The following is a 27,960-nucleotide window of genomic DNA, read 5'->3' as shown; positions in this document are numbered from 1 at the left end:
TCTCTACGCTGGCAGTCTTGCAAGGTGCATGTGAGCCTTGGATGACCACCGGTCCTCACGATTGAAGAGGAAAACATGTGGTTCAGTTCAGGCAAATGGATAAAGAAAAGTCAAAAACATCTACAAAATAAAATCATATGGAGTAATTTACATAAACCTGCTCAAATGTGCATAGATCACCCAAAGAACCTCAATCGGTCTCTGCAAACTTAAGTTTGAAGCCACAGTGAGTGTTCATAAACATGGCATATTCTTCAATGGCTGCACAAAAATGTTGAAGATAATATCAAATACAAATCGTCATTGTTGTGCTTTGTTGCTCTGTGATTGTGCGCTCTTTAATTTGATCGGACAGAGGATTGATGTTTGCAACTGATGTAATTACTTAGACTGTAAATCATCATTCGGCAGGAAAACATCACATCTCTCCATTTCCTTTTCCTTATAAAGGGAAGAACACAAAATTAATACATACAAATGTTACTTTGGCATCTAATTTGAATAAGAAACCATTTTCATCTTTCCTGTAGAAGGTGCATCATCTCTGACCTTTCTCCGCACAGCCTCATAAGCCCACAAGCCACATCTAAGGACAGATGGTTGCTTAGTTATTTCTTTTTTTAAATAAAAGCTAATCTCCGAAAGAGCTTGTACCATTAACAACACATTTATGTAGTTCTACACGCTCGGCCGAGTCCCCTATTTGTGCTCCATTACCACTTCATTGGATCATTCATTTACTCTTGTCGGTCCTGTGGCTTTATAAAATACAAAAAGGTTGCATTTATTTAACCACGCTAACAACTTCCACCTCGGATGATGCAATATGTTCCCGGCTCGTCATTTAACCGACAAATTATCCATTTAGTGTACTTCCTCGGGGAGAGAGATTCATTATCCAATTTATTGTGCTCGTGGATCGGTGGTGCTGAGTGATAAACGCAGGGAGCTTGGGGTGAGGATGGCTTTATGGCAGGCAGAGAGAGAGAGAGAGAGAGAGAGAGAGAGAGAGAGAGAGAGAGAGAGAGAGAGAGAGAGAGAGAGAGAGAGAGAGAGAGAGAGAGAGAGAGAGAGAGAGAGAGAGAGAGAGAGAGAGAGAGAGAGAGAGAGAGAGAGAGAGAGAGAGAGAGTGAGTCCGTGGATCTCTTGCTACTATCTCTTACCATCTTTGTCTGCTCGCTGCTGCTTCCTGTTTGAACATCCCACTACACTGCATGTGTCAGCGACTCTGGCCTGCGTGGCCCACGCTGGACTGTCAGACGCTGGGAGAGCCTTATGTAGCTATTCTACTGTACGGCAGTCTCTCTGCTTTTACGTTCTCTCTGCGCTTCCCGGGAAACGTTAGGAATCATGTGGGCGCCGGGGTCTTTAGAATAACGTGGAAAAAAAACCTGCACCCCGCCCCCGCCGACTTTTAAAAGAAAATAATTAGCTCCCTGTCCGCTGGGTTCCAGGCGGAGATGATACTGGACGGTGACACACAAATGAAAACAAGGAAAATGTGTTTTGTTTATGTTGTAACGATGCCTCTGCGCAGATCATCCCCTCGTCAGCGGCACGGTGGAGTCAACCTTTTGGCGCCAGGCCGGGCATTATTATTTTAATAAATTGCCCACATGAAGGGAGCAGTGGTGCGCGTCTGATACATGTCCCTTCCGCCCTCCCCATCCCTGCTTCTCACGCTCTCCATCTAGTTCCATCTCAATCTACCTCTCTCCCTCTCTCCCTCTCTACCTCACTACCTCTCTCCCTTCCTCCCTCCCTTCCTCCCTCCCTCCCTCCCTCCCTCCCTGACCCCCTTCCTCTCTATTTTACCTGGTTCCAGAAATTAAGCATCCTCTGTAGATGACCGATGAATTGGCATCTGCAGCTTCCATCATAAATGGTGGGCTGGCCAGGGACTTGAGAAGGAGTGAGTGTGTGTGTGTGTGTGTGTGTGTGTGTGTGTGTGTGTGTGTGTGTGTGTGTGTGTGTGTGTGTGTGTGTGTGTGTGTGTGTGTGTGTGTGTGTGTGTGTGTGTGTGTGATGGGGGGGGGGGTGAGAGGGATGCAGAGTGAGAGAGGGGGATGTAGAGGGAGAAGAGAGAGGGATGCAGAGGGAGAGAGGGGGAGAGATGGATGTGTTCACTCTGTTATGCCACTGGTCATCAGTCCTAGGGACCACCCCGGGCAAGAGGAACCCCTAGAGGATGGATGGCCATGAGCAGGGCCGGCTGACGAGGCCGTGAGAGATAGCCTGCTGCCCTGACCGGACCTGACCAGTACTGCTCCTCCATCACGTGTAGCTCCCTGGGTATTAACAGGGCGCCAAGAAAAACAACAACAAACAACAGACATCCACTCAAGGTCTAGATTTAGAATGAAATGTTAGCGGTTTCCAGTTAACCATGTCTTACTTGCTTGTTAACTTTCTTAAGTTGTAAAAATATTGTACAGCTTGTTAGCATTCTAGAGCCTCAAACCTGTTGTAGTGGCATGTTGGAAGCATTTCTGGACTCCGATAATAAGCAGTTATAATTTACGTCTTTTCAAATGATGTATATTTTCCACCGGACTCCTTTTGTCTTCAGTAAACGTTTCCTATAAACAATCTGTGGAATGACATTAATTATAATAATTCGAAGGGTTTTTATAAACCATGTATTTTTCCTATTCCATGATATAGCTTCTGTGGTGAGCTAGCCTATCTCTCCCAGAGCAAAGCCCTTTGGCCACGCTTTCACCAATTAGGGCAGAGTTAGTCTGGGAAAACACAGATGCATGAAAGAATACAATTGATTGTGACAAGCGGCTTTTTCGTAAAAGTAAAGAAATGAAATAGAGCAGTGACTTTTATCTGATTATAGTTTTCTGTTTACGGGGGTTGCCTATTTTTAGCCTGTCTCTTACTTCGGGGAATGTCGTGGTGGATCGGGTAGCAGGGCAGAGCCCCTAGGACACTGGAGAAGGAATATCTGTCTTGAACGAGGGGAGAATGCGCACTATATTGCTCTCAAGGTATCTCTTCTCCCCAATAAAAACAATGTTAACGATGCGATCACATTGCCAGACAAGTCGGGAACCTATTCCGCGTCATTTGCAAAAACATTGGATGTTCATTCAAATCTCCCTCTAGAGCTTTGTCTTCCCGTTTAAGTTGGCGCTGTCTTTTCTTTGGTCATCGCGGCTTGTTTTCTTTAGTCAAGGTGGAGGGATTAGTTGCATTGGCTGACCTATACCAGCTGTCCTGGTGCTTTGTTGCTCCATTATGTGCCATGTTTCAATGTAAAGGTGAGCTCATTGGCAGAGACCAGTAGCCGGTAAGGCATGCACTTAATATGCCTCTGCAGCAGCCCCTTGCAGATTAGTTCTCACGCGGTTCAAAAGTGACGCAGTCAAAAGGAAAAAAAAATCAATGTGGACTTTCCATGAGGTGGGCCTTTGGGAACCAAAGGCAGGGGTGAAAGGCATCATAACATGATTCATGCGGAATACGTCTAGTATGTAGTTTAATATGGTTGTTAAAGGAAAATTCACAGTGCTGATGCTTAAACCCTTATAAATCGGAGGAATCGTTTAATGATTACCACTTTATCCACTTGTACAATGATGTGGGTCTTCCTGTGGAAAAGGATATTATTTTGTAATAGTCAAACTCTTGAGTCCAGTTCTCCCATCCTATTGCAATAATAGGTCTTGATGTGGCAATAGTTGCAATATTTATTCTTGTAACTATTTAACTATGTATAATGGGGATAAATATTCTACTTTTCAACGTAGCACTGTTGAAGTAATGACATCTACAGCCTTATTAGTGATTGAGTATGTATTATGTTTTACCAGGATTGGCTTTCGTTGCCAATGAATTGTATCATGGGACATTTATCGCATTTCTAAAATGTAGGTGGAACTGACACACAGTTGGAAGCGCAGGAGGCAGCTACCCCTTCTCACTGTAAAGGACTGTATTATAGATATGGTATAATATAATTGGTAACGAAGGTTAAGCCAGGAAACATGATTATGATCTCTTCTGTTGAATCAACCAGTCCGGTATTGGTATTGTCCCTTTAAAGAAAAGTTGAGTCGTTTAAAGAAAGCAGATGCGCCGCAATCCATAAACCTTTCTTTTTTTTTTGTTGCCAGTGTGAGAGGAAGCGTTGAAATGTCCCAATTCCTCCAGAGGATCTGGTCGCTCCGCCTGGTGTTGTCAACCCTCTGTCTGCCCCCTTCTCACCATCCAAATCATCTCCCCATCTCATGAATACTTAAAGGGAAAAACACGTTCATCTGTTCTCGTGTTGACAGCACCAAGGACACCGAGCCCCCAATCAGGAGGAGTGGGAGGGTGTTATAGGGACAGTCCTTTTTAACACCTGTGATTGCAGCCATCGTCTGGCCGCGGCAGCCTGACCATGTGACGTTCAGGACACTTAGGAAATGTAGGACACTGAAACATGTTGCAGTGTATCTTAGAGGTGAATTCTACGTGTTCCTGTAGGCATGCAAGGTAGCGTGATAACCGTCTCAACACACCCCGAGCCAAGAACATATCTGCACATACCCTGGGGGAACCTGCGTGTTTAGCACGTGCTGAAATGCATGTTTTTTTTCTGCATTTGTGCCACATGAGTTAATTGCACATGTAGTGTGTGTGTGTGTGTGCATGTTCACACGTGTGTACACGTGGCTGTGTGTTTGTATCTGTTCGCCGTGTTCAAGTGTATGTGTGTTTATGTGCGTGTGTGTGTTTGTGTGTGTGTGTGTGCTGGCTCACCCGTGTGTATGTGATCCCGTGTCTGTGTTCACACTGCAGCGTGGAAGCCTTTGCAGAAATCACCTTCTTGAATATTTGGCCTAGTGTCTCTGACAGGGGCGCTCCGTGGCTCCCTCACACTGATGTTCAGTGTCTTCCTAATGAAAGCCTGCTTCCTGTTGTCGGGAATAGGTTCGGTCCTTACAACCTGAGATCAACAGTCTGCTCCCACACCTTGACAACATCTCACACACACAAGCAGCGCTTGGGGGCTGCGTGTGGCAGCCGGATCTCACACAAAGCACTTGTTCTGCGGTTGTTTGTCGTATGAATTGGATTTTGTCTAGGTTATTTTTCAACGTGCCGCAATCTATTCGATGAGGTGATTGTGCCAACAGCAATCTCTCAAAGGAACAAAAAACACGTGTAAAACACGTGTCAACACGGGTAGCAATGCATTTAAGTATTTTAGCATAGACAGGTTAAATCTTGCTCCCAGTCCATCCATCTCATGAGTTGCATAATAGCCGTCATAAGATTCACAAATATCCACCGTCGTAATAGCAAAAGCGATAACGTTTTATATGAACCGCTAATATAATATGGGTAATCCATTAAAATATATTAGCCAGCAAGTAAAACAAGGAATGAAATGCTCTTGCTGATGAATGCCTTTGTAATCAAACGAGCGCAGAGGAAAATCTTCTTTTCAAACCACCAGCATCTTGAATCACATCTTAATTAACAGAAGCCTCAAGGGGACCCGGCCAGGAGCACATCCCTCACCATCACTCCATTATGGATTCTACTGTTGCATCATCTTCCGTAGAAAAGTATCTTCCTATCTCACCTTATTATGTCTGAACCAAGGAAACGGCGAGGAGAACGCCAACACGACTCTCTCTTGAGGTTGTCACGGCTGATTTCATAGCCACTCCGGGCGGCTGTAGCGCAGCAACAAAAATATATCACGGATGGCCCAACAGCACCCTGGAGAGCCCGCCATAGGCTGGTCTGACACAGCTCTAAACATATAGTCGTGGCGGGGGAATATCCCGTTCTGAAATCGGTCTGAGAACTCGCGTCGCTGGCATGTTCATGTACTGTGGATTGATGGTGAAGGAGACTTGGTTGTAAAGGCACCATGAAAGGGAAGGTTTAGGAATGGTTCCGTTGCACTCTTTCGTCTACACGCCTGGCTAAATCGAATAGTCAAAGGTGTGTAACAGTTATTGTTCTTGTTGGTACGAGGAATTTGGATATGTTATCCTTGATATTGTCATAATTGCTTGCTGTAGCCACCTTCTCTGTGGCTGTTTACCAACAATAACTGTAGTTATACTTAAAACCAACAGATGGAGCACATTTGGTGTTGGAATAACTCAGAGGAAGTACCCAAAACAACACTAGTATGATTAAATGTAGGGTCTAATTTTTTTTTGAAAGGCAGAAATATTGTATTATACTTATTGGTTGATCTTATTTTTTCATGCATTTCTTAACTTACACGGAAACACAGAAAGACAAACACAGGCACAGCTTGGTGCTGCAGTGAACGTCGCTCCTGCTTTGCATCAAAACACGATTCAATGTGTACAACATGAATTCCTAATGTTTTATCTTGACCTGTGCCTAAATGAAAAGAACATTCTAGTGTTTCCACTTCCCTGTGTGCAGTACGTTCTGTTTAAGTGGTTTTTGACAGTTTCCTATTCAGCCATTACATATTATATTGCTTAATAATAGCCACTCCACCCTCAGACTCCTAATATTTCCTCTTATATTGGACCTGCTAGAGCGGCGTGTGACACTCCTATTCATTACAATATTATTATTCTAGATGTAAGATGGCTGTTATTATCTTGGGTGCCATAAACACCTGCATTTGATGGCTATTCAATATCATAGCAACAACTGAAAATGGGGTTGGTTTCCTTTCCTTATTTTGCCATGAAGCATCGTTCTATCTCTCCCTCTCTCTCCCTCTCTCTCTCTCTCCCTCTCTCTCTCTCTCCCTCTCTCTCTCTCACTCTCTCTCTCTCTCTCCCTCTCTCTCTCTCTCTCTCTCTCTCTCTCTCTCTCTCTCTCTCTCTCTCTCTCTCTCTCTCTCTCTCTCTCTCTCTCTCTCTCTCTCTCTCACACTCTCTCTGGGCTCTCTGTCTTTATTAAATTTCATGATCAACAACGAACTTTAATCTATGTTACTCTGTACATATATTGGTTTAATAGCAGATGTATAGTATGCCTCCACTGATGTGATTCGTGCTATGAGTAAGGTAGTAAAACAAAAAAAAAGCAAAACTCCTTGCAACTCGCAGTCAGCCCCCGATAAATGGGTCAACCACTAGGGGCAAAAAGTTGTGTTTTGGAATGGATAGTTCCTGTTTTGGAATGTGTTGGAGTAACAACTTATACGCTGCTGGGTTTACGCATGTTGCGGTGCATGGATGTGCTGTAAATGCTGTGTGTACAGTATATAGAAATACGTTGGCCTTAGGTTAGTTTCAGCTCAGGGGTAGAAGTATGAATTACATTATGTCGTTCGGTGGCAGAGCAGTGAGGGACGCGATCACGCACAGAATCTGGACAGTGACAGAAGGTGTCAAAGAGGGATCGACTAATGATCCATTAGCGTACAGCGACAGCTTCATCTGCAAAACAGGTAAGACGACCTCGAGTTCGAGACGATTCTTTTACTTAAACTTTTCGATACCTTTGGTGTCTAGTGGCAGTCGTTACTTTTTCCTGTAGTTTAGTGATCAGAACAGATCTGACGATTACGTTTCCGTTCTGCAACTTTAGAACCGAAAGTCACGTGTACTGCAAATGTGTAAGTACAATTTGTCACAGGCGTATGTAGAAACCAGGCATGGTATGCGTGTCCGAATTCTACTTAAACGTGTCCAACGCATTTGCTAAACATTCCCTTGCATGGTTGTTTTTGTCCGATGAGGGAAGAACATGTATGGTACCGTTATTCCGGTCTACCATACACAATATCCGGTCTCTCATGTCCTATGAGCTGTGTGCTCCAGGTTACAATTCCTGGAACGAGAAGAATAGGAACATGACAGGTGTAAAAACGACAAGGACAATAAATATCTAGTCGAACAATTTGACAGCGCAATATCCGTAACGTAACGTAACGAAAGCGGATATCACTTTATAAGAAGTCCCTACCTTGTCTCTCGCCCCTTAACCCATGGAACTGAAAGTCCCGCCCCCTCTCTCCTCCATAACGCCCATTTAGAACAACCCGTTGCAACTGGGAACGAGGTGAGTGTTGTGGTGAAGGGCGCGGATAACCTTTAACATCAGCAAACAGATCATGTAAAACCAGTGATCAGAAACATTTAATAAGCCTACTTGCAAATAAGGGATCATTATATTTTTGTTCTATTTACTTTGTACTTTTTCTGTGGAATATCTCTTTGCTTTTGTTTTCCTTTCCCCCCCCCCCCCCCCCCAACTACTTGCTTGTCTGTTGAACAGAAAAAAACAGAATGTTGCAATAGCAGCACATTTTTGGCCCTGCCCTGTTCATCTCTGTTAGGCTAAAGGCCTGTGTGTGTTTTTGAGGGCTCACAAAGCAAAGGCTGACTGAGAGAGTTCCGTGGCATGCGGGTTAATAGTTGGATCTAATTAGGACAAAAATTAATAAGACGCAATGCTCTGTTTCCCTGGAAACACCATGGATGGCAGTCGGGTTCATTAGCACTCAAAGTACTGCTCCCTCTCCCCTGCAACCACAGGGCGGACGGGGGGCGGACCGGGGCTTGTGTAAATAGTTAGTCAACATTCACATCTTGAGGTCCAAAGGAAGGTTAATGGAGGTCAGGAGAGAAGTGTGATCTATTTGGTCTCAGGGAGCTGGTTGTATGAGGGAGGCAGGTAGAGGGAGAGATAATACAATATTATGGAATCAATACAAAATCTAATCAAATCACCAAAAGTTGTTGGAAACTGGTAAAAGAGTACTTTATTTATGTACCCAGTCACTGTCATCTGACCCAGGCGATTCAAAATCAGCACACAAGTAACAACATTAAAAGTAGGGATCTACATACTGGCAGGCCACATTGGCATGACAATGGCTGTCATTAACTATTGAAGTTAGCCTTTAGTGGCTTATAAATGTGCTTCTGAAACGATATAAAGAAATCTTGAATTGGTCCATCTGTCATTTACAAGATTTCTTTCAGGTAACTTGTTTCTTTGACTCCTGGAATTGCTGACATTTCCTAATTACACTGGCTTTTTATCTACAAGCACTTACTGCTGCAATAGTATAAAGTGCATCAAAGCATAAACTAAACAGAGTATAAAATATAAAAAAATAGTCGCCGTTAATGGATAACTGATTACAAATTGTAATCGCAGGCAAATGAACAGGCTCTTTGGTTCCAGTGTTGGAAGGCATTTTGTTTACACTGTTAATGCATCAAACTGAGAATTTAAAATTGGAAATGTAAACATGGCAGATGAGTGTATCCATATTTATATTTATATAAATACATTTTATTAATATAGATTTTCTTTTTTTATATATAGAATATTTAAAACCCGCCGGCATTGATACACATTTTATGGATTTTCGTTCCATCGAAAATTAAATGTTCTAGTACAAAATTTGTACAAAACGTGTGTAAACAGAATAGGAGACAGGATAGTGCACAGGGTGACTTATCAAGCAGTGTGTCTGTGCAACCTAAATCACTTGGGTGTTACTGACTCAGCTTTACACACCCACGCATGCGCGCACGCTCGCGATGAATGTGTTCCTGTCAGCTGTACTGATGAGGGAGGGTCGATCACTGTCTCGTTATACAATCTGATTATAGACTACTTACTTGTCAAAATAGGTTGAATACACCCCCTGGCTTTCTCTCTTACTATTAGGCATAGTTGTTGGACAATGTTGAAAAAGCTGTAATTTCTACGGTTCAATTGTCGTCATTGATAAAATGTGCCTTTCCATCAAGCATTTGGGAAACATTTGGAATCATGTGGAGGCTTTTCAGGGTAATCTATAGTTGTGGCCTGTTGTCACACTACTGACATGATGGGCCTAAATCAAATCAAAAACATAAAAAGAAAACGATGCAGAATTGTGACATGTAACTGACATTGGTGGTCAGTAAAACTAGAATTGGTATGGCATTAAAGAAGGCATCTGAACAGAAATAACAGAAAAAAATATTTAGCATGGATAGTAATACTGTGGTTTTGGACACAATTTATTATGGACACAATTTGAAAAAGGACAGTTTAATTGGCATGCACATTGGCATGGCTTTCATGACATATTAGACTTTCTTATTGTTTGATCAACTTTGAAGCATCAATTGAAGCTTAAAAATAAATTAAATCTGAAAAAGAAATTCTGTGATGGCAGTTTATTCATCACTGGAAATCTACAGTACAGCGCATACCACACCATCCAAAGAACATGGCCGATATTGTAGATAACATTTACAGCCAACATAGTAGCATGCTTATTTAATCTACGGGCATGTGCTTCTAAAAGCCCATCTTAATAACAGCCATTCTATAATCATTTGGTATGAAGTACACGTCGTCTTCCAATGTGAATAAGAAAGTAGTCTTGTGTCTCCTGAACTGTTTGGAAGAACCTTTTTAATGGTCGGGCATGGAGATGAGTGTGGTCTTATTAAAGTATCTACAGTGAACTCCGATGTAATACCTCTCTAGTCACGCCATTGATTAGCGTGTGGCTGCCGAGACCGCGATATTTGCTTTGCGTCCGGTAAGGGTAAACTGTTGAAATGACGGGCAGACCATCGACACACATACACACACAAGTTCATGCACACACACACATACACCTGTGAATGTTTCACCAAACACGCTATGTCAATGACCTGTATCTTAAAACCGTCACATCTCAACTCCTGCCCACAAAACCAGACGTTTCATCTTAATTTATTTTCACAAGCTCCATTTATATGGTGTGTATCTTATTTCTTTCTTTGCCCTTGCATCTCAAAAGGGATCAGGACCTGCCACTAAAGCTGTCATATATGCGGGATAAATTAGCTGGGTGTTGCTACTAAACAGAGGCATAAGGTCCATCATATTGTCACATGGTCTCCTCCGGGATGCTGGGATCCCTGCAGATTGATCTGAGGAGGGGTGGAGCTCTGTGGGACGCTCTTTACCGCTGGTAGGTGAGGCGTCTCGTGTCTGTTAGAAGGTGGGATGCATTGTTGTCATGAATGTGCACCTAAAGTTTAGTTACCACGGCCATTGTCGCCGTTTGTTGGAAGTCGGTGAACTCGTGCACCGACTCAGTTATTTAAGTCGGTTGTTTTTGATGTAATTAATTTACTAATTTACCAACTCTTTTTTTTTTTTTTTATATATAGACCGAACATACGGTACTTGAAATTTTCTAAACTTGAAATGCTACATAGAGTCTTTTGGCCTCAATAAAGGCTATGAGGGTAATGCAGAGTTTGTGTTTCTCATCGCTGAGCACATCACTTTTGCATTCCATTGATCGGTTCTGTAACAGAGAGGTAAGAGTTGCTGCAGTGGGGGAGGGGGGGTTGTTACCAACAGGTGATGCTACCAGGCTGAAACCAGCAACTGGCCGCCTGGTCCACACATCCCTGTTCTGCTCTCTTCTCCTCTTCCTCATTAACCCTGGCCAAATTAGGAAATGTTGGCGTAAAGGCCAGTCATATCATTCTGCAGACAAACGTAGGCACATATTTCCATGTCATTGGCATTTATCTAGAGGCTTGGCCGATAACCCTTACAGCCAAATGATTGGTCACTGGAGCGGTAGGCCGGCTGTTTGCTGCTCCACCAGGGCAGTGCAGTCTCTATGGATCAATACAGTGGAGTATTCGGTGTGTATCTCGTGGCTGATACAAAAGTGTTTCTGCTCCATATTGAAGTCATTGATTTTGAATAGATTAAAAAAAACAAAAAAACACTGACTTTCAAGGCACTAGTACAGGCGGGACGGTTTTCAGGGAAGTTATCATCATTGGGCAGGGCTATATTGTACAGTGTAAAACATTAGAAACATGATGAGTTTTGTTGTGCAATTAAATTTATATTGTCACTTAGGATGTATCCCTTTTAAGTCTTGCTTATTTGACCTGTACCCAGGTCAGCAAGTTAACAAAAACACTATATACAATTGACTGCTCCTTTCTGGTCCTGCTCCTCATTAATCATCTATGCTGAAATTGATGGTAATAATAAAATGATTCATGTTACCAATTTAATTTAGGGGCAGTGCGTTGAAAGATGTTCAATGTTCAGTCCGCTACTTAAAGATTCAACTAGACTCGCGTCTGTGGAGGCATACAGAAAGACATTCATATTCATTCAGAGATGTTCACTAACCAGATGAAGGGACAACATGTACTGCTTCCTATCAGGTTCCTTCTGTGCCTAATCATTATTAACAAAACGTCTCACAGACACTCATTCGGTCTGCCTAGTGCCTACAGCTACGTGCGAGAGAGAGGGAGAGAACGAGAGAACGAGGGAGAGAACGGAAATACTCACTTTTATTGTATGCACATAGGCTTAGCCCATGATGGTTTAGCAGCGTGATATAGAGATGGTTGGTTTGTTTTGGGGAAGCTGGCTGTCATGCGGTGTCTTCCTATGCTCAAGCCTCCCATGTGTATTCATTACATTAGAACAGGGCGCGTACTGCTCAACAGCCTGGCAGCTAGGAGCCATAGGTACGCGTTCTCTTGACATGGCACACTGTGCAGTGTAAGCACTTTCTCTCTCCCCCCACACATTATTTTCTCTCTCTCTCTCACTCTCACTCTCACTCTCATTCTCTGTCTCTATCGCTCTCTCTGTCTCTCTCTAACAGGTGACTTTGATTTCCCTTAGTGTATGAACCACATTGACACGCCTTCCCCTACGGTTCTCTTGACTGTGTTAAGTAATGTAATCCATGTACAAGTTGCATTGCTAATAGGGCTGAAGCGAGGATAGCACTCTGTGTGTCTGCCTCGTTGGCTGTCACAAGACTTTCAAGGTGTATCCTGGGGAATGGATTACCTAGGTTTCAAAACGCATCTTCTGCATACAGAAAACACACCATGGTGGGATGAATTCTGTTTTGATTAGGCATTTATTCTGGGGAAATTGGCCGCTCTATTTCTTCCTCGCAACCTTTGCATCTCTCACCAGATATGACAAATGCCGGATCAGGGGAGGATATGTGAATAAATGCTGCATTAATTGTCTTTCCTAGACTCATTACCAGACAGCCTCCTGTCCCCCAACTTTGAATGTTTAGCTCGTTCTGCAGTACACCTGTGTGTGTGTGTGTGTGTGTGTGTGTGTGTGTGTGTGTGTGTGTGTGTGTGTGTGTGTGTGTGTGTGTGTGTGTGTGTGTGTGTGTGTGTGTGTGTGTGTGTGTGTGTGTGTGTGTGTGTCGAGGGGTTCTAAAAATAACACCTACAGGGATTTTATGGGCGATGGGAAGGCGGCAGAAAGCTAGGCGAGGGGAAATTGGCTGCTTGTGTTTTGTGTTGTAGTGGTCCATGAGGGAATAGTAGTCATATACTTGGAAAAAAATGCCTCCCCGCATCCCCTTGCCTTTAACTGGCATCAGTTTGTCATGGCTGTTAACAGACAGAGGGCATAATATTTTTAGCATCCATGAGTGGAATCTGAATGATTCATAGGCAACAGATTCTGTTGATACAGAAGGCAGTTTCCAGAACGCGATGAATTAACATGAACTGCCTTGCCTCTGAAGCTATACTCTGAGGAAGGACTGGGTATTGGCTCCAAGGACTGTCCAAGGTCACCTTGAACGCACAGATGTGATTTTGACGGCCAGACAATTTCGGACATGGGTATTTGAATAATGCCTGAGAGATCTACTATCAGGCCGCATGTTATGGTCTTACAAAAAGCCGTCCACAGATCTATACATAGGCCCTCATGCAAGCTGTTTTTCTGCTTCTTGTTTGTAAGATGGAAAGAGGAAGAGAGACTGCGAGCCAGTGGCCCAAGCTGCACTAATCTCCAGTCAAGCCAATGTTCAGTCCGATGTGAGCACATGTCCTGCTCTGTTGCCCATCCTCCACTGGGTCCCTGCACTCTAAACAAACCCTTTTTCAGAAGAGCGGGAGTAGTAGATATTATGTACTGTTTGGGTCCATTCCGATCTGAACGCACTTCCGGTTGGGGAGGGTGGGGGTGGAGGGGGGGGTATCCCTATTCACAAGAGCCACTTCCTGTTTATGATTTATGACGGGTCATAAAATCCATTGTGTAGGGATGACAGGTGTAATTCCAGTGGTGAACCTGCAGGGGTCGCTGGGGTGCGGGATCTGTATAGACAGACACTTCCTGTTTATGTTTTATGGCGGGTCGTAAACATAGTATAAAAAGGGGGCGACGGCTGCTGTAGGGTCCCCGCATTCATCAAGTTGGCTGCAGTATTCTTTTCATTCGACATGGACTGCTCATCAGAAGAAACCCATAGATCAGATAGTCCTTATTGTTTGCATAGGGGCCCTCGTACCCCGTCGCCGCTGTCTTCCCCCGCCATGGACGACTCTGTGTCGAGCAATGAGGACATTGAAAACCAGATGCCTGATGGTATGTCCAACGCTAGTACGCCTGTGTCTAACTATGTCGATAGTTGTGGAGATGCGGTACTGCTTAATGCTCCACTCAAAAGAACGAGGCCTGTTTTAGGCTTGAGAGACCGGAGTGCCGGGGATTCATTCACCCACGTTGGCGAATACGGCTTGGAGTATGTAATATCATGGGTCGATGGCTGTGTTATTTTGAAAGTTAACGATTGTGCTACAGAGTGGCGGATGAACGTTCACGAGTGGAATTTTTTCTTGGAGAATTTATGCCCCATGCTAGACGGCGACGAGGGTACATGGCATGGGGGACCCCATGAATACCGTTGGACCTTTCAGTATGATCCGAGGATTCAACATCGTTTGGCATGCGCCTTTCAGTATGAATCGAGGATTCATCGCATGGATGCAAACTATCATACGAAGAGACCACAGGATTTCATTTTTTTCAGACGCGGTGTTGATACAGACGAGCTACCACAATGCTATGATATGCATTGCATCGGTAGCTCTCCTCTACGCGCCAGTGTTTTAGAAGCTGCTGATTATTTTGATAATGTCTTTTTCATGCAGTGGGCTGATCTGTCTGCACTACGTGGAATTTTTGCAGAGATTGATTCTTTGGCTAAGACGAATGAAGAACCATGGAGCACAACTGATGATGAATGCCGAATGTGCCTGTTTGAGTCGTCTGGGTTTGATGATGGGGTACATGGTGTGTTTGAGTATGTTTAGGGTTATGCTAGCATTAGAAAATGCCCGCAATGTATAAGAAGGTGGAGGGTACATACTAGTAGTATTAAGGGTGTTTTATTTTCCTTTTTTAAATGTGTTTTTGATAGGCTATACCTTATTTTAATATGTGGGTGTTGTGCGTGTGTTTTTTATTTTCATATTCTAATGGTATATTTTTGATACGCTATGCAGCACAGGTCAATGATGAACATGTTCAAGGTGGGGGTGTGGCTATGGAGACTGCTGATTTAAAGGCTGTGCAACCCGGACCCCACTGGCTTCAAGAGTATGCCGTCTATCTGACCGGATTGAATCTGACCTTCCTACACATCGGAGAGGACAGTGAGCTGGAGGTGGACACTGCTGTGAGAGACGACGGATGGCCTGTATCAATACAGATCCGTTTAAACCCTGCATCGCTGGCTGTTCTGCGATTTACCACGGGGGTCTGTGTGGTGGCCATCATCAACCATCAGAAGCAAGCGGACTGCTGGGGATGCCAGTGTGATTGTCCAAGTCAACGACGCCATTCATGCCTACAGGGAGCGACACATCATCACTACGAATCCCACTACCATGACATTTGTGTCATCCTGGACAGACACCCCTTCCTGTTACTTTTAGAAACTGTTCTAAAGAAGACTACAGGGTTGACTGTGTCCCCCGGAAAAATCTATGGTGTGGTCGAATCTTATCTATGTGATTTAATATGCAATACCTATAATACCGAAAAACTGGATTCATTGACCACCGAAGGTGTGTCCGATGAACATCTGCTTCTGATACATGAAGCCATACAAATGTGGCGCCCTACATTGTCATTTTGCAAACCAAAGCCTGGTGGTGGTGGTGGGTGGCGTTTATAATGGGTGTGTTGTTTTCTTATGTCTATGATGCGGATAGCAAGATTGTATCAGATAGACTATCCGTTTTGATGTATGCTGCCATAGAAAATGATACGTATGTCCAACATAATGCATATATCAAATGTACGTATAAGGGCTGGAATGATCTGGTCATGAAATTCTTGTGTGATAAACCTACTGATCAAATGTTAGCTGAAGTATTTACCCATTTCCCCGATGGTGACTGTTTTACCGTCGGACATGTCATGTGTATATGTGCTTTTGTATCGGATGTCTTGAAGTTGAATAATGCCTCAAACGCCGAGGGTATTAGAACTGCTAGAATGATGGCTTGTAAAATGGTGCAGAAAAATAAAACTGCATGTAGACTTTATCTGAGAATTGTTTTGAGTGGACAGACATTTTAAATAAAAGGATGGATAACTCTGATCAGTGTTTCAGTATTCGTTTTTTGTTGCATGCATACGACATGGATAAACGGCTGCATAAGACTTATTATGATCCCTCCGGACCAGGGGGTTACGGTGGCATCAATAAACTAAGAACGGCCCTCGCGCATAGTGAGGGTGCAGTACCTCCACTAAAATATATCAAGAAATGGTTGCTGAAGCAGGATCCCTACACCCTGCATGTACCTGCACCGATACATTTCCGCCGAAATAGAGTATTGGTTAGTGGAATAGATAGACAGTTCCAGGCTGATTTAGTGGATATGGCAGAGTATGCATCCGAAAATGATGGTGTGCATTTTCTGTTGACGTGTATCGATGTATTCTCGAAACATGCATGGGTTCGTCCGTTACCATCCAAGAGGGCTATCGACGTCGCTAAAGCTTTTGATGATATTCTCGGTGAAGGGCGTACCCCCGATAAACTGCAGACTGACGCTGGCAAAGAATTTTATAACAAGATCTTTCAGCGTTTGATGGAGCGGTACAATGTCAAACATTTCTCTACATCTAACGAGACCAAGGCCAGTATAGTGGAACGCTTCAACAGGACTCTGAAAACCCGCATGTGGAGATATTTAACAGCTGCCAACTCCAAACGATATGTGGATAAACTACAGGATATGGTCCATGCTTATAACCATTCATATCATAGATCGATAAAAATGACCCCGGCCAGTGTTGATAAAGATAATGAGAAAACAGTGTTTAATACGCTATACAAAACCACTCAAGAGCCGATGGTGGTGTTTAGATACGATGTTGGTGACACGGTTAGAATTTCAAAAGTCAGAGCTACATTTCGAAAGGGGTATGAGCAGACGTTTACAGATGAATATTTTGTAATATCGCAGCGCATTGCAAGGTGTCCTCCAGTCTATAAGCTGCAAGACTATGCAGGTGCCCCTGTCCATGGAACATTTTACGAGAAAGAGCTGCAAAAAGTTATAGTGTCTAAAAACAAGGTGTATAAAATAGAAAAGATTATAGATAGAAAAAGGGAGGGGTCTAAGAATCTGCTATATGTCAAATGGCTGGGGTGGCCGGAGGCATTCAATTCGTGGATAGCTGAAAAGACACTAGTCGATGCGTAAAGAGACATACAAGAGACATACAATCCATTATAACCAGAGTGTACGATGGATAAGGAGGTGTCTGGGGGTTTCTATGTGACTCTAGCGAGTAATGCATCGGCAGGGATCTACCCGCAAAATAAGATATGGAATTTTAGAACTAAATTAGCAAAATCTATACACACCAAGCAACCCTATGAAGTAGGCCTAATTGAAGCTCAGTACCCATGCAGCTGGCATAGTTTTCCTACCGAGGACGCTACGATGACCGTTCACGATGGTAAAACAGGTCATAGGACATCATGTCTATTAGTTGGTGGGCTTTATGAGAGTATCGGATCGTTATTACTACAAATCAACAAGACTTGGACCAAACATAATCCTGGCAGTAAAGTTATACTACATCATGAAGGTATTAGAAACCGCATTTATGTAGAAGGAGACGATCACCTATCTATCGTCTTTAGAGGAAAACTGGCTGCTATGCTGGGTTTCGATACAGGTGTCAAGCTACATGCCCATAAATCGTATGCAGCATATGCCCCCCATCCCACCGATATTCACGGGGGGTGTTACAACATGTTCATATATAGCGACATTGTCGACCATCAGCTGGTCGGAGATAGTTATGTACCCCTGCTAAGGAGTATTAATATAACCGACACCAGCAGGAGACACTGCATTCACATGTTCGACAAGCCGCATTACGTACACGTAGCCCGAGACCCTCTTGGAGATATTGAAATCGATCTAAAGTCTGACCAGAATACAAATATAAAATTCACATACGGCAAAGTGATACTCAAGCTGCATTTTAGACCTGTAAAACAGTAGCATTCATAGCCCCATCTATAGGGATGAGGGGGTATAGACCGCCTTACGACGAGAACAAATATGTTCAGTATTATTTAAACCAAGCAGGGAGTGGGCTACCTGGCTATGAGGGTAGCAGCACACAATATGGTGCTGGCATCGGAGGGATGTTCCGTAGCCTCTTTAGAATGGCTATTCCGTTATTTAGGCGAGGGGTTAGTATAGCAAAGCCTCATCTGAAGACTGCTGCTAAACATATTATAGGCGACGTTATGACCAACATAGCCCATGCTGCATCTACGCCCAAACAGCAGGGGGCAGGCATGAGGGTATATGCCCGAAGAGCAACAAAGTATCCGCCTATAGGATGTGGGCGTACCCGTGCACCAGCACGTCGTCGTAAACAGAATAAAAGATTGGCATCCATCAAAAAGAGAGCCAAACCTAAAAGGATCAGGAAGGGGGCAGCCCGTCGTTTTAGAGGGACGGCTAACGATATATTCATCTAGTATAGCAGGAGGGTTGAATAACAATGGCGTTGCTACATAACATGTCAGACGAGTGCATTAAGAGCGAACTGGATCTCTTCTCCCTGCCTATGACGCAGACATCGATAGAAAAAAGTACATATATTGAAATACCCCCGCTATCAGCGCTAACAGATGGTGGCCCCATAGAGTTCTTTGTATCGGCCAGTAGCGAAGACTATATGGATCTAAACAATACGTATTTACACCTGAGGATCAAGATTACTAATCCTGATGGAACAGACTTGGCGCCGGCGGCACCCGTTGGACTGATTAACTATCCAGGATGCACGTTATTCTCCCAAGTAGATATTACTCTGGGTGATAGGCTTATCACCCAGTCGTCAAACACCTATCCGTACAGAGGCATAATAGAATGCCTGCTAAACTATGGAAACGGAACATTAGACACCCAATTTGGTTGTGGTCTATTCCAGAAAGACACACACGGACATATGGACGAGATTCTTCCTGGAGGTCTCAATCTAGGCTTAACGACAAGGAGTGAATATACGGGGCGAAGTCGTATAGCGGAGCTGATATCCCCTATACACGTCGATATGTTTTTTCAGGAGAAACTGATGATTAACGGAGTTGATCTCCGTATGAGATTCATTAGAGCAAAAAATGATTTCTGTCTCATGTCCGATGGTGCTGTGGAATACCGTGTCTCTATAGTGTCTGCAAATGTTTTCATTAAAAAGGTATCGGTAGCACCAGGCGTCAAGCTGGCACATGCCCGTGCGTTAAACCAGGCTAACGTTAAATACCCTGTTGATAGGGTATGTCTAAAGAATGTATCCATCGCAGCGGGCAGCCGTATATGCACACAGGATAATCTATTTCTAGGACAAATACCCAAGATGGTTATTATAGGTTTTGTGAATAACGAAGCATTCACAGGGAGCTATGCCAGGAATCCTTTCAGATTCCAACATTTCGGCATTGAGTTCTTATCCCTATATTGCGACGGTCAAGCATACCCCTCTAAGCCCTTTCAGCCTGACTTTAGAAATGGCCTCTATACTCGAGAATATTTCCAGCTCATTCAGGCTACAGGTCGTCAGCTCAAAGATAGAGAAATAGCTATTAACCATAAGGAATTCGGGGACGGGTATGCATTATTTTGTTTCAACCTTGAGGCAGATGAGGGCTGTGGGCAACATGTATCGCTAGTCAGAACAGGGAATGTGAGGCTAGAGGCACGATTCAGAGCAGCACTGGCTACAACGGTCAATTTGATATGTTATGCAGTTTATGATTCTGTTATAGAAATATCAAATAGACGGCAGGTGCTGTTGGACTATTACTAAAAAGTCGGTGCGATATGAATACTATAGAGCTAACAGCAGTGTGTCAGAAAATGGCCCACAAGGCATATTTTCTCGGCGCGTTACCGTGTAATCACCTACCCCGGGAAATTCATCAGAGACCTGTAATGATGGTGGTCAACACCGAACCTTCGCATATGGCCGGTGCACATTGGCTAGCCATCTATATTACAGATGAGAAACAGGGGTACTTTTTCGACTCCTACGGTAACCCTCCCTCATACTCTGAGTTTCCTGAGACCATACAGCGTTTTCTCGATCAGCACTGTATAGATGTTGTTCATTCTACACAACAGGTCCAGGATCCGTCAAGTACAGCATGTGGGCATCATTGTGTTTTTTTCTTGTTTAATATGCAAAAAGGGGTATCCTATCATAAGTTTTTGAAAATGTATGGGGATAATTTACCCCGTAACGATGAAAAGGTTTATGACTTTGTTAACCGTGTACAACCTAATGTCTGTAATGAACATGATATGACGTGTGTGCAGTCATGTGTATGCGGATGTAACATGTAACACGTGTTGTTATGTTTGTTTTCTGTATTGATAATAAAAAATACAATATTTTGATTACATTTTAGTCGTACTGTTTTCTTTTATTTATTTTTTTACGGATAAAACATACATTTAGATACATGATTTAAAATGGTAACCACCCGGCCATATGCATTCCAGGGGAAGTATTAGATGACAATGGCTGCTTGCGTTTCCTCCTTTTATCAGACGAGACAGGGACGGAGGCCATCGCATTGTCGTCCGTAGTGACGGGACTATGCTTATACATGTTTACAGTTTGTCTGAGCTGCTTATTAGGGATAGACGATAGTGGTATATTGTTACTGGCTAAAGATTTCAGAAATACATTCCAGCCCTGTGGTCTGACAGATTCGACAACATGGTAAGGGGCGGTAACATTCTTTAACAAATCAAACATATGGGACCCCTTAATAGTTTCGCCTCGTAATATGATCTCCCCCTTGTCCGTCCATGAAACATTTTTAGATTTCTTTAAAGAGTCCAGGATATGTCTGGTATTGCTCTTGCTTCTGACGGGTATATGTTTCATTATATCCTTATAAATATGATCGCCGGTGCCATCATCGTCATCAACACCATGCCGGGCCGACATAGGCGTATGAACTGGGTCCCCCTCAGCAAGTGACAGAGTTAATTCTCCGTGTTCGCGTTGCCCTTGTTTTATCATGGATAGATAACGCTGTAGGACCGCTCCGTACCTGGCCGCTTTTTCATATAGGTCTGTATCGGGAGTGTTCAACACCATCGCAATGGCCTTATCCAGCTCATTTTCAGCAGTCTGTCTAACAGAATCCCTGGGTTGGGTATGCTTTAAGGCATCGAGTTGATGTTGAGGAACTAGATACATCTTGTGCGTATGATCCATTATAATCACCCGCCTCTTGAGAACAGGCTTGTAAACAACGGTATGGCCACAGACAGTAGGGGTAGAAGAAATCCACCAGTCTGATTGATTAGTCTTTTCTTTCTAGATATTAGTACATTTTTATTGGCGAGTATTCTGAGGTCCTTCTTTCGTCTACGCAATTTCGTATGCTGGCGTGGAGTCAGAGGTATTTTGCCCTGTAAAATGTTCAAGGCTATTTCACACAGCGAGTTGATAAAGTCGGCGTTGGCTGTCCTGAGGATAACTTTACGCTGAGCCGGAGGGGCGCTATATAGCTGCTTAAGACGCTCACGGTTTCTACTTATACGTGAGGACATGGTCTTTTGGGCTAATCACTTTGACTCTCTGAGTGTATACAACATGTCGGTCTGACAATATATCTGTTCTAAGTCTCATGTTGTCCGGGGTCATGGCTTTAAAGTCTACAAGCAGATAGCCGTAAGGCATGTCGGTAGCGTCGTTGAAGGCTTCTAGAAAATATTTTGTCTTGCATGGAAACATCTGTTTGGCTATCAACATAATCTGATATTTGTCACGAGGGTTCTTAAACAAAACCATGTAATTGGTATTTAGACTAATTGTACGGCTGGTTTTACCCTGCATAAATAAATTCTGAACCAGATACATACAGCTGAGATTACGATGGTGTACATATTTGGTAAAAACGTACTGAACCTCTATATTATTGCATGCATCGTTCATCAAGTCGTCAATAATGAGCAGATTTCTAGTATGGACTGGTAAGATTGCATCATCACATAGAGATTTGGGGATCCCTTCTACAAAGTGAATGTTCCTTATTTTAAGCAAATCATCATATATGGGCTGCCAGCATGAGTAAACATATACTATATTTTCAATCTTTTCTGAGAATAACCGATCCATATTTTCAATGACTGTTTTGACAAAGTAGGTTTTGCCGCTGTTTGAAGGTCCCGATACTACCATGCTGAACGGGTGTTGAAGTCTAGGGTCGAACGTTGTGTGTACAGCAGCCATCTCTGCGGTCTGCGTGCACCCCCTCTGATGGACGGATGTATTGTGACCATAGAACCGTGAAACATTTGACAGTTAACATTCTTTATTAACACCGACATGATTATTAGCACAGTCATTCATCATTAATACATGATGCATAAAAAAAAAATGATTAAAATAAAAAAAAAGATGAAAGAAGAGAACATGGATCATTTGAAAACAATAAAAACAAAATAGCTAATAGCATGAACATGAAACAATTCTTAACACAATATGCATACCCCCCTCAAAAAATATAAAATGAATAAAAACATGGATCATTTGAAAACAATAAAAACAAAATAGCTAATAGCATGAACATGAAACAATTCTTAACACAATATGCATACCCCCCTCAAAAAATATAAAATGAATAAAAACATGGATCATTTGAAAACAATATGTAAAAAGAAGAAGAAGAAAAAACATGGATCATGTGAAAAAGAGAAAAAAAACAATAAACAAAATGGTTAATAGCCGTAAGGAAGCGTGGTGTAGTCGGGGAAGACCCTGCGTTTGTTGTAAACCACCCTAAGCCGTTTAACTACCGTAGCATTTTTAAGCAGAAACCTAGTCTTATCTCGCCGGATGGTATCTACGGTGGTGGTGATGTCGAGGGTTTGAGGCCGATGGTTGACAAAATCATCCAATAGACATTTCAGGGTCTGCTGGGTGACCACTTCAGCATTTGCTGCATTTAAAGTCACCCCTTTGCTTTTGACGACAGACTTGTGGGCACGGGTGTGGTATGCATAGCTTTTAGGACCTGTTGAGACATATTCGCTAATGTAATCCTCCTGCTCGGTACCATACAGATCACCATCATTTAGCTCGTCGGTCAAGTCGCCCAGATAAGGGCCTAAAGGGGGTACCCAATCACCCTCCTTAGAAACAAAAATGATGCTGTCTGTGTCACAATAGAGGACACGTTCCTGTAGTTTGTCTAGAAGATCGTAGAGCATGAGCCTGGCATGGGCGGTGGTTACAGCCCCCACAATCACGTTGACATCCCGTGCCCTCGCGAGACGTGCATCTACATGTTTCCATTGTACAAGGGCTACTTCATCAGAGATAAAGCAAAAGTGGCTAATGTGATAGCTATCGCTAAACATGAGCTGAGTGAACCTTTCAGGGTCAGAAATTAGCTCACACGTGGGTAGGTCTGGGCGTAGTGAAAAGCGACCCCACAGACTGTTTAGAATCAACTTGTTGCAATTACGCATGGCCTTGTTCACACACATGTTGTTGTGATCCAACTGTATACCCTCCTTTGCCAGATAGTTTTGCACATACGCTCGCTGTTTCTCCGCAGTGTCCACTGTGCTGGGGTATCCTGAAGCCTCCTGTTTACGCTTGAGAAACGTTTTGACATACCCTTTAAACAGAGTCTCTGACCGTTCGGGGTAGTGCCACACCTCATGCATTTGGATTAACACGTAACCCATTTCGACCGCTTTTTGTAGCTCAAAAGTCACCCAGGTGCCTGTCAGAGCCCGTTCATCGTTGCTGTGATGACACGCGTCTGTCTGATTGAGCTCAGTGGCACATGTACCACAGAGGGGAAACATCAGCTTTCCATGACACCTATAGGGGAGCACAGGATGGTAAAGACCTCTGGGGGGCAACACGGTGCATTTGATGATGCCGAAATACCCATCCAAAGGACCAAAATTCCTGAAAATGATCTGGGGGTGCTCTACAGGATAAGGACAGCGGGCCTGTACTGTGGGGTAGAGAGAGGTAAAGTCATAGTAGCGTATTTTCTCACCGGGCACGGCCTTGTGATACATTTTGATGGCGTTGGTGCGACCCCCATAGAGAGAGTCGCGAGGATCAATCCTAGGTTGTATTTTCAGAGTAGCCAAGAATGCCTGCACTGCAGCATTGGTCTTTTTCAGACGGTGCCACTCACACTCCCACATGACCACAACTCTTAAACCATGATCTCTTTTGAGAGCCTCGACTTTGAGGTGAAACTGCACCCACAATTCGCCATAGGTCTTCCTGAGGACAGGGTTCTGGTGGCCAGCGTTGTAGCACTGTTCACACCCATGATAAAAGCATCCTGCAAATTCATAGGCTGTGTTTATAGACGGTGCATGTCCGTCTAGGAAGAATGGTCCATATTTAGCCTCTCCATGGTTGAGAGCATGCCGAATCTCCATGTTATTGGAGTGGGATAGATATTCAAGCCACTGGATGGATGCGCATGAGAACGACTTTTGCTTTTTCTGATAGACACCCTCGTAGGTCAGTGCCAGGACGTTTTTCTTCAAGAACGACTTTTTGAAGGTGGCCATGCACGCCGAAGCCAGAGTGGCATAGGACAAGGGGTCTATAGTGGCACACTCTATGAAATTTTCCCTGTAGATCCTACACGCCTTGTATAGGATCCTCACGTCGTTGACACAGTAGAGACGCAGCTGTTTCTGAAAGTCAAATTTTTTGTGTCGCACAGATCTGTACCAAATAGCGAAATCTGTCTTTTGATCGCTAGTCATGGAATCATATCCATAATATGAGATCTCAGGGTAGGCACCGACATAAGACTCGTTGGCCCGTGTGTTGAATTTATGAGGAAAATAACCTTTTAACATATCATCAAAATCCAACGCCGCCGGTGCATTAGCCAATCGCATGGGCAAGAAGCTAAACGAGTCGACCCATCTCTGATGGTAGGCGTCATCACGCATCAAAATGACTCTGCTACCCTTCATGACTAAAGTGGGTTTAATACCCTGCTTGGTCATGTAATCCAGGACGATATAGTTATCAAAGCCCGACGCGTTGTGTGCCACAAATGTATACAACGTATACTCCCCTCTTCTGTAGCGTTTCACAAACTCGCTTACACAACCTAGACCTGTAGCATACCATTCTATGCCTTCAGACGTTGTAGCTGCCACACAGTTTGCTTCGTGACGACCATCATGCATGCGCGTTTCGAAATCATAGTATATGTATTTATTAGGCGGAACGTCGACATCAGAGTCATCCGATGGACCCCCGCGACCACCCCCGCGTTTCTTTTTCTTTTTCTTGTCGTACGGCTGGATATAGCAATCATGTACTCCATCACCGGGCAACGGCTCCCCACAGTTACGACACTTTGCATCGCTGCATACGCGACCATTATCGTCACCTTCCTCATCCTCCTCCTCCTCCTCCTCCCCCACCCCCTTCTTCTTCTTCTTCTTCTTCTTCTTCGATATGATATACTGTCTACAACAACGATCGCAGTATTTGAGCTTTTCACAAGGTATCATGTCATGTTTGGCAGAATGCTTCTTGTGTGTGTTGTAGCAGACCAGCGAGCGGCATATACGACTACAGTCCTTGCACTTTATCGTACGACCTGATAGTCTATCGCACACTGTCAGACACACATTGCAATGGATCGGGCATTTGTGTAATAGAATTCCCTCATGGGCCTTGTAGCAATATTCACACACATATCCCGTACCAAAGAATGCCGTTCTGTTCTCTATGCAATGATAGTGGCTATCATGGAGGTACAGCCATACTGTTTTAGGATGCTGGGCTGTATGTGTCTGGAACATCTCCAGCTTCCTGAATGTGTCATTATGATGAAATATCAGGATTTTAACATCTAGATGTCTCTCAAATTTGGAAACATCCGAGAAACCCACAGAGTGATCCGGGTCAAACCCCAGATCACTGTGTAATTTGCGAGCCGCCTCCAAATTAGTCTCTTCGGACGCTGTGTCACCCCCGGTTACCCCTTCATGCAGAAAATGTGTCATGCATAGTGAGAAACACAAATTGTTATGAGTATTACTCGGGGTGTAGAGACTTAGCTTCTTCTTGTGTATGATTTCATCATAGGGAATGTTTTTTAACTTCAAACGTGCCCCACCCCGTTTGTTGTGGACCCCTGTGACCACCAGCTCTAGCACATCATCCGTCAGACCTGTGTCGTTGCTCTGTATGACTTGGCTAATATGCTCCATAAACAAATCCTCATTGTAATCGTCACCCGTTACGAGCACAGCCTGTACATCAGAGGCCAATGAAGGACCTCTCAGCACCACGTTTAAGACACTACCATCGGCTGCACTTTGCGAGCAGCTTGTTATGGCATCTGACAGTCTCTCCCTGATCAAATCAGGGACCTCCTGTAAATTTGCAAGGGATATACTTCTCAGGTCAATGGACTGTCTAACCTCAAAGCCGTTAAACCGGGGAAATAATCTGGTATGCAACTCGCCATTATCTTCCCCCGTTACAGCAGACACCTGTGTACCATCATAAGCAGCACCATCACCAGCACCTCCATCCCCCACACCGCTACCGTCACCACTGTCATCATCGTCAACAACAGCATCGCCATCATCGTCAACAACAGCATCGCCATCACCGCCACCACCGCCACCCCCCACGCCACCACCACCGCCACCACCACCGACCTGTATATTCGACTCTATAGGGACCCCTGCCACAGCCGGGGGGTCCTGAAAACCCTCGCCAATCCCTTCATCACGTTGCGACCCATGCAATACATCGATCTGTGTGGATATGTATAGACTCTCTTGTGCACTATCCAACCATCCCCGGACAGCGTTAAGTACATCTTGCGTGTTTGACCCCACATACACCACACCCCTCGACTCTATAGGGACCCCTGCCGCGGCCGGGGGGTCCTGAAAACCCGCGCCAACCCCTTCATCACGTTGCGACCCCTGCAATACATCGATCTGTGTGGATATGTATAGACTCTCTTGTGCACTATCCAACCGCCCCCCGACAGCGTTAAGTACATCTCGTGTGTTTCCCCCCGAATACAACACACCCCTTGTGTCTAAATCTCCTGGTGCCTCTAGCCCCACCACGTCATCTAGACATGGTTCGTTCGAAACATTTATCTGTGCTGCCTGATATAGAGCATTAGCCATGCTACGACCCCGTGCATCAGCTGCAATTAACACCCGTCTAGTTCTATCTACGCCAACACATATTTCCCGCCTGTCTAAACAACCTTCTGCATACATGCCCCCACCCACCACATGGCCTATGCCCGACAAATGAGACGTATCGCCGGTTGCGTCATACCGCATTGTCATCTCTTCAAGTTCTAAATCCATAATGCTACCCCCACTATCAGATCTACGCCGTCTCTTGGGATTACCGTCTATAGATTTGAATTTCCTTTTTCTAGGGCTAATGGCGTTATGCATGGTGTACGGCTATAGTTTTTTTTTTTTAATGCCGATAGAAAATAAAATAAAATATATATATATATATATATATAAAAAATTATATTTAAAAAAAAAAAAACGTTAATTAGTCAGGTATTAAATGAAAAAAAAGTTTTATTACATGCAGTTTAAAACAAAAAAAAATACCCTCTCCACAAGATAAAAG

General features: G+C 43.8%; 2 protein-coding genes across 11 annotated transcripts in view; one reads left to right on the top strand and one right to left on the bottom strand.

Annotated features, from left to right (window-relative positions):
- Positions 1-27,960, top strand: part of oxr1a (oxidation resistance 1a) — a 133,630-nt gene that overhangs the window by 58,586 nt on the left and 47,084 nt on the right. The window contains exon 1 of one of the 8 annotated variants that reach the window (XM_030371034.1): positions 7,090-7,396. The exons of the other annotated variants lie outside the window; for them this stretch is intronic. Within the exon in view, the coding sequence (XP_030226894.1) occupies positions 7,258-7,396 (139 nt within the window). The 5' untranslated portion in view covers positions 7,090-7,257. Of the gene's footprint in view, positions 1-7,089; positions 7,397-27,960 lie in introns of those variants that run through there. 8 annotated transcript variants of the gene reach the window in all.
- The window catches only part of LOC115554347 (uncharacterized), a 2,978-nt gene continuing 2,912 nt past the window's right edge, over positions 27,895-27,960 (bottom strand). For 2 of the 3 annotated variants that reach the window (XR_003978585.1, XR_003978584.1), the window contains exon 5: positions 27,905-27,960. This exon is cut by the window's right edge and continues 822 nt beyond it. The gene's annotated coding sequence lies outside the window, so the exon portion shown is untranslated. The other variant, XM_030371037.1, reaches the window with a different exon arrangement.

The sequence above is a fragment of the Gadus morhua genome, chromosome 11, assembly GCF_902167405.1.
Source record: "Gadus morhua chromosome 11, gadMor3.0, whole genome shotgun sequence".
In the NCBI taxonomy this organism is placed as follows: Eukaryota; Metazoa; Chordata; class Actinopteri; order Gadiformes; family Gadidae; genus Gadus; species Gadus morhua.
Note: the sequence above shows the minus strand (reverse complement) of the source record. Positions and strands in the feature narration are given on the sequence as shown.